The 18782-nt window shown below is 35.6% G+C and overlaps 1 protein-coding gene across 1 annotated transcript in view; it reads left to right on the top strand.

The window, feature by feature from the left end:
• Window positions 1–14566, top strand: part of LOC136835425 (uncharacterized) — a 54541-nt gene extending 39975 nt beyond the window's left edge. The window contains 5 exon segments of the mRNA XM_067098947.1: window positions 747–868; window positions 3630–3754; window positions 4310–4463; window positions 7416–7604; window positions 12569–14566. Of these exon segments, the coding sequence (XP_066955048.1) occupies window positions 747–868; window positions 3630–3754; window positions 4310–4463; window positions 7416–7604; window positions 12569–13408 (1430 nt within the window). The 3' untranslated portion in view covers window positions 13409–14566.
• Window positions 14567–18782: the final 4216 nt, after the last annotated feature.

Genomic DNA, 18782 nt, shown 5'->3' with positions numbered 1-18782 from the left:
TATTTCCAGGAATGGCATTCAGCCTGGATCCATTACACCATGCAGAACTCATATGAAATATATTCAATATACCTCTTGAATTTTTTATCAATATAAGTTTTTTAATTGTTGATAAAACCTGCAAGAATGTCATTAAGCTGAATGGTTTTAGTATTATTAATATTTCCCAAGTGCCAAAAGAAGTACAGTTATTACAGTACTGTAATCTAAAAATGGTAAAAGGAGAAAGCTGATAGTGGTATTGAGTATATGTTCAATTATTCTCTTCTACAAATAAAGTTGAACCATACACAAAGGAAACTTAAGCATAATGTATCCTTGTGTAGTAAAGAACTTGCACATTCCTGACATTTTCAATTTCTCATCAACAAAGATATGTATTGATGTCCTGATGTTGCTGACTTGGGTTACCTTAGTCTGCAAATGGGATATCACACTGAAACCAAAGCTAGGCTCAAGTTTCCATTGGTTTGTCTTTTTGTGTTTTCCTGGTTTAATTTTATTATTTTATAAATTTATTGTCACCTTCCATGTAACAAAGCCTTTCCTTTTTTATCCTTTTATGTAACAAAGCCTTTCTCTTTTTTATCTTTATTTGTAATGCACTAATATGGACAAACTCAAATCTTTACTTTAAACACAAATTTTAATTAGGAAATCTGCTCTCTTACTTAAGACACAAAATTTTAATTAGGAAATCTGCTCTCTTACTTAGATATAAGTACATATATTTTCTATCACTGCAGAGGGCTGTAAAGGTTATGATTGTCCCATTTGTCGGGAGGGGTTCTTCTCTGTGGCAGGGTTGAAAGCTCATGTCTCATCCCACTGTAATAATGGGGAATATAGCTGCCCCAAGTGTAATAAGGTAAGGTTCTCTATTATTGTTACACCATATTCCTATGAGGTGTGTTGCACTTAATGCATTGCACTTTTATATTTCGCCACTTTTCACATATATGGTTTGCCCTAACATAACATTCTGGTGCTTCATTATTCCACATTTAAAACTCCCAGATAAGCATTAAACCCTTCATAACAGTTGTTAGGTATTGAAGATTTTACCAACTCTTATTCTTTCTGTAAAATTATAAAATTAAACCTTACTGTTATGAATGCGCTCTTTTTTGTCAGTCATAAAAAAGTAGATCCTTAAACATAGATGTAAATCACTGAATACTGCATCAGCATTGATGAATTATCATCAGGAGAAGATAATTTGCCTCCTTGTTCACTCTAGCTCTATAATTCTTGTAGTCTTACCTTGGAGCAGATGTAGTTCTAATTGGAACGACGATCTTGCAGTTGTTGCTTCTTCCATTTTTTTCTTTTAATCATCATCTTACATAATCTGAGTATTGTTGGGGTCTTATTGCTTTGATATTTATTTATTTTAATGTTGGTAGATGAAGCTTAATTGTTTTAATCCCATTGTGTGAACTTACAGTAGTGTTCCAATTTCATTTGCTAATGTCCTTGCTTTGCAAGTTACATAACTTGTTTGCCATATGCCCTAAGCATATAGTAAACTGCACTACTGTATCCTTGATTGATTGTTGCCATTTTTTATTTTAAAGTTAATCAAAATAAAGTTGTGGGTATTTTATTCAAGATGTTTATATGTACTTCGCTTGTGCTATTCTTTTTCATATTTGTAAATCAATTTCATTGCAGAGTAGTAGTATATCAGTTTCATTGTATTATATGAGAAATACTAAAGGTAAAACCAATGTCAAAAATATATGCAGTCATGGAAGGTGCCACAAAGTAATTTGATCAGTTAGTCCAGAAAGTGAGAGGATTCTGGATTTTGATAGAGATGGACATCCCTAGGTGCATCTAGGGGAGAGGAGAATAGTTTTACCAGGGATCGAGATTGTTTTTGATCATCACTGCTATTACAACTCATTTAACCACAGCATTGTGAATACTACCACCATGCCATCTTGACATGACTGCCCTGCCTAGTCTTCACCCCAAAGGGCATTATGTATTATCTGGAAACTCAGACCAAGTTATTTTCCATCTGAGTCCTAAGGCCAGTAGTGAGAGAGGCTGGTCCCATGCAAGAATACCTTTTAGACTATCATCCTGAAAATAGTTTCTTGGTGGTGTCTGAAATGACAGAAGCAGCTTGGATATGAATTCACATTGCATTTTGTATAGTATGATTATTATTGTTATTCAAATGGAGCTAAGATTCATATGGAAAAGCCAAAAATGCTATTAACTTGCAAAGGAATCAAACTGAATACCCACAGGTGACAGAAAGAAGACATTTTAGAAAACTACAAATGAAGAACAATAGAGGTTGCTTAGTAAATTGATAAAACCTGGACAACAGACAACATCTGCTAAAGTCAGAAAAATAAGGCAGTGGTGCTTGGTATTATACCCTCTTTTAAACTTATAAAAATTAGCCTCAAGTTAATGTCACAGTTTTGCAGTGGGAATGGAAGACTTCCAGCTACTTGGCAGTTGGACATGGCATCGTACTAGAATGCAGTTCCTGGTGATCTGCCAATAAGAGTTGTATACACTTATTCTTAGAGTACAGGGAGTACCTCTTGATATAAACTATATTGAAGAATGCCAAACAGGATCCATCCTGTGATGACCTAAATCATGGTTACCATTGGTGGGAAAAATGGAACCACTGGTAAGAGCAGTCTGTCTAAATGTTAAGAAACTTTCTCCAAGGAAAGCTGTAAGATTTTTGATAGACATCACTGGATTGTAAATGTCACTGAAAACAAATCTTAACTAAGCATGTTTCGTAAGGAAGTATTAATGACAGAAGAGGAAAGAAGGAATGTATATCCTTCTGGGAACAAAACAATGTTTATGTGCATGTGCCAGTTATTCTATCATAGATGAGGTGCTTGTTCACTCCTGCATTGTAGGTACCCTGAACTCACTTATACTGTATTTACAGTAGCTAATGTTTTACAAGCTCAAGAGAAAACAAGAACAGGCATCTTGTATACAAAATACACTACTGTACTACCAAGTATACTTGAACCAGTCTATTTGTTGTTCATGAGCCACCCACTTGAATATGTGAAGTCCCTGCTCAGTGCTTGCTTGTGTTTGTGATGTAGCTGTTCATTCTGTTGGGGTTTCAGTTATATTAAGATTTACATTATCAGTATCCCCTCCAGGGTGTAGCGAACCAGTACACTATAGGGTCTTCACATTAAAGGTGAATTACTTTATAAAAATTTGCTGAAGGTGTGAAATTATTGCATATGATATATTTTTTCTCAGGTTAGCCTCATATGTACATCAAAAGTTTATGGATTTTGTTTAATTTTGGAAACAAACTAACCGTTGAAAGGTCAAGAAGGTTGTCTAATAATATAATAATAATAATAATAATAATAATAATTGTGTTACTGTACTTTATATTTATCTTCACAGAATTTATTTTTGCGTTTTGCAGTATGTGACTGATTTGGAAAGGTTGATGCCACCTGAATGAGTCTCAAGTGTTTCAGAGAAAACTACAAAAATTGATATGTCAGTCAACTTCAGTTTTCTAGGTCTTTGAACTTTTGTGACCTCTGTGGTTTCGATGTAGTTTACAGCACCAAGTCACCGGAATACATTTTTAAAAAAATCTATTTCAGGTATTTCCAACATACAGTAAGATTCGGCGGCATATACGGTCGTACCATGCTGTAATGCCTCACATATGCTCAATCTGTGGGAAGGAGATGCCTTCTGTAGATAAATTAAAAATTCACATGCTTAGGCAAGTATTAACAGTTTTAATATTGTTTCCAGATTTTAGTATTTTAACTTTATATAGTAACCCCATGATGCAGTTTAGGTCTTGATCCAGGATTTCAGTTAGAGAAATCTAAATAGGCCTCTCTTATTAAAGTAGCAAATTTTTATTTAATACAGTATTAATGCTTCTTAAACATTTAAGCTGTTAAATGAAACAAGGCAGCCCCAGTTCTTGTTAACATGTTAGAGTGTTATTGTTAATTTCAGTTAATTTTATGCTATTCTTTTCACAAAATGTTTTGAAGATAGAATTAAGGAAAATGCTCTTAGTACTGTAATTGTGTATTCTTAACATGCTAGAAATATTATCTGTAAACAAAAAGACAGATTGGTACTCATATTTACTGTTTAATAACATATGTATGGGTCTAAAAGAATACTAATAGTGAGAGATTTGAAAACTTTGTTTGGAAATTTCTTAACTGAATGACACTGAGAAAGTGAGAAAGTGTGAAAGAGTACTTTGTATGACTTTTGACAAAGGATAGGAGACTATTCATTTGCATTTTATTTACAGTCATTCCGACCGAAGAGATTTTTTATGCCCAGACTGTGGGAAAAGTTTCAAAAGAAAGGATAAGATGCGAGAGCACTCTAAACGAATGCATTCTGCTGAGCGTGGAGATAGAAGTCCCAAGTCTGTTAAAGGTCCACCAAAATTTGTACCAAAGGTATTTTCCCACGTTTTTATAATAAGATTGTGTGAACTGTTGAGTATTGTCAGGTGACCTAATGTTTTTTCATCCATTTTCAGTTTGTATGTACTGTACTTAGTAGAAGACAGATTTTCAGTGGTAGATTGAATTTTGGAACTTTTGAAACTATCACACAGCACTTCAAAAAATGTTTTTAAATGAGGTAATCCTGCCTAGGTATTTGAAGAATCATGATCCCGTGCAAAGGTCATAGCAATTTTTCTGGGGAAAAGAAAGAAAAATAGAAAACTTAGTCTTCCCCACTTCCCTTCTATGGTAGTTATGATTGATTTCTATGTTCTTTATTCTTGCACATTTTCTTTAAACACCTGTATAATATTTTACTGTGTAGCCATGTGCTCAGTATCTAACTATTTATGCCTATTACCTAAATGTTTTAACATTTATTTTCATTATGCTTTATCCATCATAGTTAAAATAATGATTGAAAGTGCAGTACTAAATTTATACTAAATTGTTATTGAAGTTTGGCCTTATGTATTGGCGTTTGGTTAATAATTTTCTTAGTTAACTTTGGTTTCAGAGTAAGAAACAAATTTATATTTTTGTCTGGTTATCTTGAAATGAAGTACAGGGTGTATTATTTCTGATGAAAGGGATACTGGTATAAATAGCGTTGGATATGCATTTAAAAATGCAATTAAACAAAATTAGTTTGAAAGTGTGAAGATAAAAAAAAGTACAAACTGCTTGTATAAAAGTGGAAAGAGAGTGCTTGGTTACTGGTACATATCTCCCATTAGTAAACATTTAGTGATGGATGTAAGACCTTTGCTTCTCTTTAAAGAAGGGTTAAGAGTACTTACTGTATTATTGGGGATTCTTTAAAGATGCAGCTACAAAATGGAAGGCAGCATGCTAGAGTTTGTCAGAAAGATTTTATCATGAATGAAGAACCAGAGGAGAGATGATTCTCAGAGGTTGAATAGAATGTGATTTGGGCAGTTAATTTATTCAAGTCACTAACTGCAGTGCAGGTGTCACAGACCCTTGCCAAGCTCCAAATATTTAAGTTAGGAGCAAATTCATTCCTGGGAACTTTCTAGCATCTTGGGATTTAAAGGAAGTGTACAGTACTTACTTGTCCCTATTTACCCAGCACAAGAGAGGTGTCTTGGCTTCATTTGGGAAGGTAAAGTATAAGGGTTTAAAGACCTATGTTTCATCATGGGAACTACTCCACTGGTCCTTAGCCACACCTAGGCACCAGGAAAGACATGAGTGGCGGAGTGTTACAGAGCCCTTGTGCATCTTTTGGCATAGGTGGTGGTGATTCAGTTGCCTGGGTTTTCAGTGACCTAATTTCTAAATAGGAGTTTTGATAACCCTGCATTTAGGCTGTTATTTAACTTTTTGCCTTTCCCTTGCCAGGATAGGGGTTCAGTGTTTGCTCAGTAATGTTAGATTTGCCTCTGTTTTAGTAAAGATTACGTTTGATTTAATTTATGTTTAATGTTTTTGTAGTTTGTTTTGTCATTTCATTCCCATTGTTGCAGTGCCATGAAGTCCATGCGTTAGCAGGGACTTAGGTCTTGAAGCATTTTCATATTGTCCCTGAGAGTGGCCTCATTAATAGTGCCTTTGATGTTAGGGGCATGTGTGATCTCCTGCTGTTACCTGTGTAGTTTGCAAATTGGTATAAACAACAATGGTACTTTGGACAAAATTGCTTATACAACAATGTTCTTTCTCCTCGGTTGCTGATCTTTTGGCTCAGCTTCTTTTTCAGGACAAAGAGGGTCAAGTTGTCAGTGTCTTCGGATGTTACTTTCTCATTCCCCATGCCACCCCTGCTGCTGTTAAATCTTCACACCCGTGCAGTAGACCTATGTCTGTTTTTACACCAACTCTGCTCTCCAGAAAAATTCTCTTCAATGACTGAGTTTCTTCCATCTCTGCAATGGGACTCATGGTTGATGATTTCTTTGCTAGGCTATGATCCTGAGTCACATCTGTTCTCCAGGGATAGCTTCTGGCCTTCATGTATTCAAAAGCTTGAGAGTCACCTACCTCTTCTGGTGTCTGTTCTGTGATCTTGGTGCCTTGTTTATCCTCGCTGCAGTAGCTGCCTTGCTTGGTGATGTTTCTGTTTCCATGGTCTTGATCTCTTCAGGTGCAGGCTGGTTTGTGTACCTATCAGGTCTTGGATTTCCCTCTGATCCTGTGTCTATGATCTCTGCAGTCAATCCTGTGTATACTTGTGCTTCGGTGTAGGAAAGTTTGGCCAAGTACTTTTCTCTTTCCTTCTATGTTGCTTCCTCTGGCCACGTTCACTGCGGAATCGTTACTTACAGATGTGCCCGTTGTCAGGAGATTCTTCCATTGCAAACTCATTACTCATTACTTTGATTCCCTATCATTTTTTCATGGGTAAGACTTCTGGCAGCTGTATCTTTCTTATGTAGTCCTTCTTCCTAAATGGTGATTCATTTTGATTTTAGGGTCAGTGGATTATTAATAACAAATTAAGCTGTTACAATAAAACTAGTACTGTATTCATACAGACCCTTTAATCATAAATTCTTGTGTCCTCCTCCTGTATACCTTTTTTTAGCAGATGGAATGTGGCACAGAAGAATGAATACTGCAATAGTAGCGTGTTTGGATGAATCCAGAAGTTGGTTAAGCATGCACACTGGAATTGTTGATTTTGAAGTGTTTTACTTTGTACACCTGGATTTGTTCCACACTGTTAAACCTATTTTAGTATTAATAAGTTTGTATAAAAAATAGTTTTATTGTAAAGCAGTTTTTTGTTTAGTAATGTGTAGGTTTTAAGTAGTTCTATATATCCAGAACTTTGTTTGCTATAGCATTAGGGTAATATTAAGATAGAGGCAAAGAGGCCAATTAAAATTTCTACTTATTTGTTATCACAGTTATGCAAATAATTCTGTTTATTTTCAGGTGGATCCTACAGACTACAAACAGTTCCTTTACAAGTGCACTATTTGCTTGCTTGGATTTAAACGGAGAGGAATGCTAGTTAATCACTTGGCCAAACGACACCCAAATGTAGACTTGAAATGTGTTCCTGAGCTAAACCAACCAATATTGAAGGCTAATCGATGTTATAAATGCCAGCACTGTGACAAAGTAAGTCTTATTAGCATTGATTTACTACATACATTTGGACTGACTTGACAGAAATATTTATAGGCAGTCCCTGGGTTACAGCAGCTCTGACTTATGGCATTCTGAACTTACGGCGCTTTTTCTCTCTCTCTCTCTCTCTCTCTCTCTCTCTCTCTCTCTCTCTCTCTCTCTCTCTCTCTCTCTCTCTCAAATATATTCATCAGAAAATCGGTTGCAGGTTACGGCTGATGTTCTGAAGTTACAGTACCATATCCCTAAAGTTACGCTGCCATAACTAGGTTCACGGCTCCTTAAGCACTGTAACTAGGACTACGGCGCCATAAGCGCTGTAACTAGGATTCTGAGCGGCATAGCTGTAGACACTATAACGAGGTGAGAAAACCAGTTTAGGGTTCACTGTAAGGAGGGGAGAAAACTGGTTTATTACTAGGGCAAAGCTTGAAAGCCTGTTTCTTTCCTCAGGCTTACATAATTCTCTCTCTCTCTCTCTCTCTCTCTCTCTCTCTCTCTCTCTCTCTTCTGAGCTACGGCGTTTTCCAACTTATGGCAAGCCGCTGGAACGGAACCCCCACCGTAACCCGGGAATTGCCTTTATGGAGTTAGAGTTGTCATAGTAAACGGTTAATGGGTTTAATTCGTTCCAGAAAGTTGCCTTAAAATAATCTATTCTTGAAACCAAGCAAATATTTCCCATAAAAAATAATGGGAATTGGATTAATCTTTTCCAAACCTCCAAAAATACAGCACAACAGATAAAGCAATTTAGTTGAATTTAGCAAGGTTAAATAATGCAAATATGCTCTTACTTTGCCTGCAAGTGGGAGGGAAAGGCAAAGAGGAAGAGAGATGTTATTGTCTGAAAAGGGAGCCATCTTTCATAAAAATGGCAGGTAACAGTGCTCTTAGGGTTGTATATCTTTTCTCTCTCTCTATACTGCTTTCTTCTTGAAATCTACTGTGTTCCTTTTATCACTAAAAACTTGTCCAGTGATGTTTGTTTTTGCATACATTTTAATATTCTCAGAGGGATAGGTAACATTGTCATTCAGCAGGTTTTTAATACAGTTTGTGTAGACTGAATTATGTACAGTACAGCAGTACAGTTACTTAACACTTTCAGCTGGGAACTGCAAACACATGATGTGCTTAATCCCATACACTCCAACCTCTTAAATCTGGGAACCTTGGGACCAGGCCACAGCCAGACCATAGAAAATCCCAGAATATAGAATACACCCCTAAGAAATGAAGCCCCTTTGTAAACAAAGTGTAGCCTAGTTGCTGACTTAGCCTACTACTTGGCTAAGCTCTGATACCACTTTTTATCATTTTATTACTCATATATCTTAACTTTATCATTTTATTGCTCATATATTTTATATCTTTGGAGTCTTTCTACATACTGTATAATTTTCTTTAAAATAGTGTACTTTATGTAATGCATTTAGCCTACATTCCCAAGTTAGCTTAACCGTAAGTCAGCTACTTAACTTTTCTCAGAATCTGCAGAATATTATCAGTGACTTTCATCTCTTAAATGTACTAGCTTCATAATTATCGCTATTAGTTTCTTCATCATTTATTATGATTGTAGAGGGTAATGAAATGACAAAAATAAAGAATGTTCGGCAATCACTCGGTGCACTTGAACGTTGCCGTCAAAAAAGGAAACAAAGCACACCACCATCTATTTAGGAAAATGAGCACTAAACCTTTGCTAGCTAAAGGGGAAAGATAGAAACCCTTTTCTATATGGATAAAGATTTATGCTTGCGCCTGTTACCTCTATCATCATCTGATCTCATGGGTGGAATATTGAATGGGTAAATATGCAATTATATAAAAGATATGAGCAAGACTATATGACCTACACACTCTGCTGCTGTAGCAGCCAACAGCAGCAGAGTGTGTGTAGGTCATACGGTCTTGATCATTTCTTTTGTATAGCTGTATATTTACTCATTCGATATGCCACCCATGAGATCAGATGATGCTAGAGGTAAGGAGCGCAAGCTTAAATCTTTTATCTATGCTAGAAAAGGTTTTCTATGCTTCCCCTTTGGTTAGCGAGTGTTTAGTGTTCATTGTCCTCAATAATTGGCAGTGTGATTTGTTTCCATTTTGATGACGACGTGTCAGATGCACCGAGTGATCGCCGAAATTCACTCTTTATTTTTGGCATCTCATTACCCTCTACAATTAAAGTAAATGACGAAGAAACTAATACAGTAGTGATAATTATGAAAGATAGTTAAATTCTGCAGATTCTGGAGATGAAATGTCTCCGTGATAATATTCTGCAGATTCTGAGAAAAGTGGACCACAGAATGCCAGTTTTAAGAGGTTCGACTGTATATGATTTGCCAGTTGTCTTTGTTCATCATGGAACTGAGAAAAGGTCTGTTAACTGAGCTGATTTTCCCTTAGACAAAAGTCCTCTAACTGCCTTGTCCATAATTGAAACATCTGTTAACCAAGATATGACTGTACTGGACAAAGGCTGTCCACTGATGATTTACTCATAAATCAACTAACAGTCACCGGAAAATGTGTGGAAAGTAGTAATAAGTTTTGCATTTTACATGAAGGTCAGATATGGATTTTACAGTATTAATTTTCAAAGCCATGTTGTTTCAGAATTTTTATCTAAATTTGGAGAATGTGAACTTGAAATGAAGACATCATATTAGTAGGATCCTCACACTTCACTACGTTAAACCCTGCTGAGATTGTCATATTTGTCTGCTTTCCGAGTTTTACCATATACCCACTTTCAGTATGGTGAGTCTAAGGAAAATCCTGAATTGAGATTCACCAGACATGATCATGGTTTCATAATTATCCGTTGGATGTGAAAATAGTTATGTTTTCTTACATATCTGTTTAAGGTGCCCATTAATCATACTTTTCATTATTTTGGTTTTCAGTGCCTAAGAAAGGTTATTGTTCCATTTTTCTCTTGTTGATCTTTACATAGTGAAAAGGCAGTATTGTATGGTGTAGTTCCAGTATTGGTTCTCATAAACTGTTCAGTGTAAGGTTTTTAACCCTACCTTAGAGATTCTGGGGGTGTACCAGAATTTGTCTGGCAAAGCACATGCTGATTGACTGGTTGTGGAAATTGGAGTGGTTTTTATTTTGTTTCTTTCTGTAAATTTACTTTTCTTAGTATAAAGTTGGTTTTTGCCATTTTGAAGATAAATTCTGTACTTTAATGTAGTTTGTTCAAAAAGGGAAAACAAAAGTCAAAATGACATATTAAAGTTTGCCAAAAGTTTTTTGGGATGACATCTTTAGAATCTCAAGGAGAATCTCAAAGGGTTAACCTTACCATCCAGAGTCAGGGTCTTGATGTCCACATCATGCTAGAAACAATCCATAGAATTAGTGTGTTGACCCTCGTAGGCTCTTCTTTAGCCTTATTTTTGTAAGGAAAACATTCACCACAAACCCATTACTTATGATGTCAGGCTGTTTTGTGTGTCACACAAAATTTCAGAATTTTGTGTGACTTACACATAAGGATCCCCAGGTCCCCAGTGGCTAACTGTCTCAATGTGTGTGTGTGTGTTTGCTGTCTAGGTCACGGATCACTTTGCCTTAATTTGTCACTGTTCATGCTATTACCGTAATTAGTTTTTTTAATATTTATAATCTTCTCACTTGAGTAATGATGATAGGATTTACATTTAGAAACCTCAACTTAGGTCTGCCACCTAGTCTGTTACCACTTCCTGATGTATACTGCCAAAGAAGAATGTCTTCTGTTAGTCATTCTTACTAATCCTTACATGTAATTTACCATATGGTACATTATGTTTGTAATATTCGATTGACTAAGAAATGTAGAATTTATATCCACACCCATAGAAGTTATGCGTCAGGTCACATCGAAATTCAAGCTATAATTTCAGGAATACTCTGTAAAACCTTAATATGACAACCAAATCATAAATGAACATATTCTTAAGATATTTTTTAACAACTCATTCATTTTGTTTTCGCCTTTATGACAAGAAATCATGAAAAAAAGGTGAGAGATGTGAATTAATTTAGAATTTTTTAAAGATTACTTCATAATAATTACAGTAGGCTTCTTGTCTGGTCCTACTCCACCAAAAGTGTTCTGTGGTACCTACATTTCATTATATATATATATATATATATATATATATATATATATATATATATATATATATATATATATATATATATATATATATATATATATATATATATATATATATATATATATATATACTGTATATATATATATATATATATATATATATATATATATATATATATATATATATATATATATATATATATATATATATATATATATATATATATATGGTGGCAGAGATGTTTGGAGGATCATATGATTTATTAATAGTCAGATCCACACTTATAATGGCACTTAAAAAGTAGTCTTTACTTTTTACTTTAAAGACTTTATATTTTTACTTTATATATTTTATTCCTCCTGATATCTAGTGGGAGCTTTTTATATAAAACCAACATTTGAAGTGCATGTTGGTTCAGATAACTTGAAACCATCTAGTTAGTCAGTTATAGATACCATTTTGACATCCAGTCTTGATACAAGCTTGATTAGTCATAACACATTTTAAGAATTATTCTAGACTCAAGGCTTCCTATGATATTTCTTTCCTTACAAATATATAGTAGCCTCTCTTATAGTTTCATTTAATTGTGGTTGCATAAATGCTATTGATCCCTCAACACAGGTAAGAACATTCTTTAGTTTCTCACATATATATCCTCCGTGTCATGTATAGAGAAATAAATTGGATTTCATCTAGAACTAGCTTAAACTTTGCCCATGTCTAAAATGATGTGAATGAGTAACTACAATTACAGTATCTGTGAAATGGTCTAGTGATGCATTATTTTAATTTTGTTCCCTTTGAAAATAATGTAGATTTTTAAATTTACAGAGGTACAGGAGCAGTAGTAAGCGAAAGTTACACATTTTGAAATATCATCCAGGAGCTGAACTCCCACCAAGGGCAAAACCAACATCTGATAATGACACTGAAAGCTCTTCCTATACTTCCTCCTCTCCTCATCCATGCAAATGGTGCTATCGTCAGTATGCTTCAAGAGCTAGGCTTTTAAGACATCAGCGTCATCATCATCCAACACATTTCAACAATGAAGGTGATAATGAAACATCCAACATTAGCAATGTTGCCTTTCTGGATGCTTCAGCTGGTATTTCTGGTGAACTTTCTCTCAATGGGCAGATAGTTGCAGATGCCAGCATTTTACGCAATCATCGTTTGGTGAATATATCAAGAGAAACATCAAGTTCTGCTGAGGCAGAAGGCACTGAAGAGGATTTACTGACTCAAGCTATGGGTGAAATTACACCTTTAGCTGCTCGTCAGGTTCTAGTTAGTAGTGATGGAACTCAGCAGGGACCTACACTAGCCTTGGTTGCTGCTGATGTCCCAGATACTGTTACTCTTTCTTTACCCAATGGACAGTTGATCTCATTAATTCATGGTCTTTCAGTACCAGGGGCACCATCAACTGTTACATCCACCTCCAGAACAGCTGGAGGTAGTGATGGCAGTGTTAATGCATCTGAAGGGGTTCTTCAGAGAGAAGGGTCTTCTATGCGAATGGCATACACCCTTGGGACAGCTCTTACTGAATCTAATAATGAAGCAGATGCTGTAGAGCAAGTGGTGTTAGCTGCTCAGCAACCTTCATCTCCTTCAAATCATGTTGTATGGCAGCATACATTAGCGTTCAACAGTACATCATCTTAAATGTGTCTTGTTAAAAAGTAGTTGCAGCCTTCCATTTTGAAGGCTGTAGTTTCATTGTTGGGGACCCCAAGCTTTGCTAGAATCTGAACAATTTCTCTTTATTTACTTGATTTACTTTTATATTGAAAGTCTCTGTTGTTATTAGGTTTGTTACTCATATTAAAAATTTATTTTTTTACAATTAATGTCATTAAATACAGTATATCATTTCATTTTTAGCTCATGTCAAATATGCTGCATATATGTCACTCTGAAGAGATATTTTCAAGTTATACTTGGTCATATAATTATTTTTATTTTTATAGTAAAGAATATACTGTTTAAGTATGCATTTAGTCTTCATTGGAGATCTTATAAGTAAGTACAGGTAGTTTCTTGTGAAATGAGTACAACTTTAGTTTGGTAATAATCATACCTCTCAAACAATGAATCTGCAGTGATGATCTATTGACAGTAGCCATACCTCTTGAATTTTAGCTCAGCAACGATGACTTGTTTGTAAAATATTTTAATGTAAATTAAAAGAATTAGAATTGTCATTGCTGAGCTTGCTAAAGTGATACACTAATCATTAGCTTTCTTAAGATTATTTCTTTTAGAAAAAGAAGACACAGTATATGATTATTTTTGTTCACTAAAGTAGTTATGTGTTTGATATTTTCATATATTTATTCAAAATAAATATTTATTCAAACTCTAGTCTCTTATCAGCAAAAAGATTCATTATAATGTTTTGTGGCCTTTTGTCAATTTTTTTTTAATACTGGTGATTGTATTTGTATATTTCTATTGTCATTTTATAGGAAAATGGCTGGGAGCCATTAACATGTTAGTCTAGTCATGTTTCCACTGTATCCAGGAGAACCAAAGTGGAATTACTTACAGTAAGACAAATATGAAGTAGGACGTTATTCCATATTACTATGTGGTAGTTCATAAAATTTTAGCTGCAAAATCTAGTTGAACTGTTTCTGGTTATTGTATTTTATAAACATTTTAGTATGTTTTGATAATCACAGCCCTACCTCTGTACTGTATTAAATGAAAGCTCTTAATTTTTTATATGTATAAAAGATGTGTTTGTATTTAGCAAATTTAAGTACCCTATAATATTGTTGATATGTTATTTTGTATGAAAAATATAGACTTTTAATGGTATTCATGCTTTTACCTAATTCAAAAATATATATCAAATGTGTAGTACAGTGAACCCCACGTATTCGTGGGGGATGCGTCCCACACCCCCCCGCAAACAGGTCAAATCCGCAAATGCTTAAAACCCCTCTAAAAACACTTAGAGCTGCCCATTTTGATAGCTTAAACCAAGAAAAACCCTGTAAAAATGCTTATACCTGAGTATTTTAATAGTTTTATTACAAAAAGTGCATTTATTCATGAAAATTATATGAAAATACAGTAATTAGTGAATATTTATCAGTGAAAAATACCGCGAATGGGCGAATTTTCCGCAAATGATGGCTAGATATGTTCCACAGAGAAAACCGCGAATGTGTGAGTCCGCGAACCATGAGAACGCGAATACGGGGGGTTTACTGTACTGATAAATCCTGTCACTTACTCAAAAAATATTCTGCAACTGCCAGTAGATTTTGTGCACCAGAGTATGACTTATTCTTTTGATAAACACAGTGAAATTAATTTTTCTCATTAGAATATCATTGTCAAACACATGGATAGCACTGTATAACAGAATGGTAAGGAAAAATTATATAGGAAATATTTTGAAAAGTTCATTTTAGCTTGCAAAAGAGTCATGGAGGTATTAAACATTTTTAAATGTTCACTTAAGATTGCTAGGAAATAAGAGTTGTGGAGGAAACAAATCTTTGAATTTAAGAATTAAGTATAATAGTTAAAAGCAAATAACTAATAGTTGTTGGCAAAATTACATGAAGAAAAAAAAAAATATTTCTTCCATATCATCTCTTATCTTATGAAGTCAAACATTGGTGGGAAAAATCAGGTGACTCAAGTAGATAAGAAGGGAAGCAGGCAAACTAACAGCTGTCATCTCCAAGGTCAAGTCACATCAATTTCCATAGACTAGTTTTTGGTTAAATGTCGTTGTTCAACAACTTGTCATCAGTAAGACAACCCTATATAGATGGATATCGTCAGTAAGACAACCCTATATAGATGGATACTACAGAAGAGAGAGAAAGGAAATGTGAATATTTTGTATGGAACTGGACAACCTGTTGAACTGCAGTTTATGAAGATCAGCCGATCATTGACTCAGCATGTTTAAATCCCAACATCTGCCATTGCACTCGAAAGAAAATATGTACAAATCCTCTGCAACACAATACATGAGGTCAAGATATTTCATCATGCTCCAGCAAAGAAGCCTCATCTAATGCATAACCACAAACAAACAAGAGGACTTGGTTTTGCTTTACAGTTTACACTAATCCAATAGCCAATGATTTCTAGAGGAAAGTCATCTTTTGGTGATGAGGCAGTCTCCATCAATGACCATGTTAATCTTCACTGTTGGCATTTAGTAATAAAGGTAAGCTTCATGGTGGTAAGTCAATATTTAGCATCTTGTTCATTTTAATTTTTAGATTTAGTTGCCTTATTTCTCTGAGAATGCTTAGGTACTACATAGTACTAAAATATGCGTTGTATTTGCTAAATACTCTATTTCAGTTATTTTTACAAAGGTGCTTAAACTGGTAGCCCTAGCAGCAGTAAGAAAGTTGAAAAAAAAAGACATGATGGAATCAAGCATGTATGTACAGTAGTCTGTCCTCAATCCCCATTAATAGAGCCAAGGCCCTGTTGGATTATGGAAATTTCTGGATGTGGTCAAAAAACACTATAGATTTAAAATGACAACTTCGAATCCTTACTCTCCTTACCTTGTCAGTACCGCATAACCATAAACATGAAATATGCTTATAAACAACTCATTTTCATCTGAAAATTTGATGCAAAAGTCAGTTTGCCACCTTATTTTCCTATATGTAATAAAATGAACTATAAATACACTACAAAAATAAAAAGCAAACCATTTTTCTCTCTTGTACATAACACAATATGGTAGGTGTGCTGTATGTACAGTGCACTACTGTATAACATGGTTATCTTTGTCTTTCCTATTTTGCATAAAAATATTAAAAAAATAGAACTGAAAAATAAAAATAAAACTTTCTCTCTCATACCTGCATGCATTGCCAGAACTGCTTACAACGGCCAAACTTTTAAAAACGTGAGATCAGACTGCAGACATTAGGGTCTTGGTCATCAAAGTACGGAAGTGACACATCAGATTCTGGGCAGAGCAAACCTTACACATAAACAAAAGGTGCCAATGTGCTCACTTTTTGTGCTGAATGAGTTACTGAAGAAGTGGATGGCAATGGGCTTTTGTGCATGAGGATTTGAGATATGAAGAAGCTGTCGAGGCTACTCTGACAATATGAACAATGATTTTGCCTTGCAGTCACCACCAACCACGTTTCTCAAAGCTCTTCAGTCATAAAGACTGTCCACATATGCTTATGTGAAGGCAATGAGTATGAAACATCATTATTGTTACCATCACTTCTTCAAGGCCTTGCTCCTCACCAACAGCTATCTCACTGTTGGATAACAGTTGGAAGTCAGGGCCGTCACCGTTGTTGTCCAGCCACTCCCATGTTTTATCTTCAGTAATGTTATTGCCTCCTTTCATAAGTTTGGCATGGAAGTCATTAATTTAGAATCAATGTAAGTCCATCATGCTCTCCTTCCCCTTCAGGGTACAAATCCAAGCATGCTTCATGGTCTATACAGTGATGTCCTTCCAACCATCTGGCCCCACCTCTATGACGACCTCAAACGACTCTCAACTGTGGCGTACCCCAATGTGACACCATAGCTACCAGGAATGCCTTAGCAAATGGAGTTACGCTTGCTTTCCTAAACCCCAGGTCAGGCTTACACTCAAAAACAGGCACAAGCAACTTTGCAACGAGTACTGTTTGAACTGTCAAGCAGCAGGACAAAACATCATTCAGGTTTATTCAGTAGAAAACAAGCTCTGTTAGGAAGAAAATACAGCACCTTTGATATAGAATTCTTTGCTGTCCATTTGAGTACCAGACCCTTCGTACTCCTTAGAGGTACTCTTTTCACCGTTCTAATGGATCATAGGCCCCTTGTACAAGTATGTGCCCTCATCAAAAACTGTGATATACACTCCACCCATCAACAGCATCAACTCTAAGCAATCACCAAAATTGCATGTAAATATGTTACATATCAGGCAAGAAAAACCAAGTAGCAGGTGCATTGTTCACAATAGAAACCAGCAGGGTCCAACTAGGCATTAATTATGATAAACTCGCCTGTGCACAACTCTTAAGACGGATACACAAATGACTACTGTATATCGATCACAAATCTACAAACAGGAAGACACCCCTCCCATAGGTGGTTAGTGCTGTCAATGCACCACATGCAGTGCACTGTAGGCATTACTTAAGGTTCTCTGCAGTGTCCCTTCAGCCCCTAGCTGCAACCCCTTTCATTCCTTTTACTGTACTTTCATTCACATTCTCTTTTGTCCATCTTACTTTCCACTCTCTCAGTGGTCTGGTTAAACTAAGGTATACTTTTTTTCCCACCCTCCTAAAGGCAACTGCGAGATTTTCATCCTGTTACACCTTGCAGACCTTTATGTTGTCAATTTCCGTTTCAGTGCTGAATGACCTCATAGGTCCCAGCTCTTGGCCTTTGGTCTAGGTTCTGTGAAGACACCGTATTCAGAAACAAAGAATGGACAATTCTGTGTGACACCAGCGCTGGCCACCTGTGCCCTCTAATGCTGTTTCTCCTCTCTTTCATGGTCTCTCTCACCCCTCTTGGAGAACATTGCAAAACTGGAGATACAGATATTCATCTGTCGTGGACTAGAGTCATGTACTAAACAGTACTTAAAATACCAAAGAGATAAAATAACCTGGCTCACAGAGTCTGTCATTAGCAATTTCCCTCAACCTAAATGACAACTTGGTCACTTACTGTTGACAACTATGGAACCCCTACCACCACCTTACAGATGCAGACACATCTTCATGGTGATGGAAAGACTAATCCCCCCCTTCCCGTCAACCTATCAACTCTGGCCATCAAACCCAAGCACCAAGAAAGCTCAGTCTGTGACAGAACCAAAGTGTTAAAGCAAACTAATTACCTTTTCAGTATCCTGAGCAGTCAACACCCAAGTAAGGATGTGGAACAGTTATCTGCTTATCAAGTAATTTTGACCCAATTGTACCCTGTTTCATTTAATTGCGACCTTGTATCTTACCAGCATCCCACAAATATTTTACTGAGTAGGAATGTGAATGTGCAACAATTGCTC

Source organism: Macrobrachium rosenbergii, chromosome 55, assembly GCF_040412425.1.
Source record: "Macrobrachium rosenbergii isolate ZJJX-2024 chromosome 55, ASM4041242v1, whole genome shotgun sequence".
In the NCBI taxonomy this organism is placed as follows: Eukaryota; Metazoa; Arthropoda; class Malacostraca; order Decapoda; family Palaemonidae; genus Macrobrachium; species Macrobrachium rosenbergii.
This window is presented reverse-complemented; position numbering and strand designations above follow the sequence as displayed.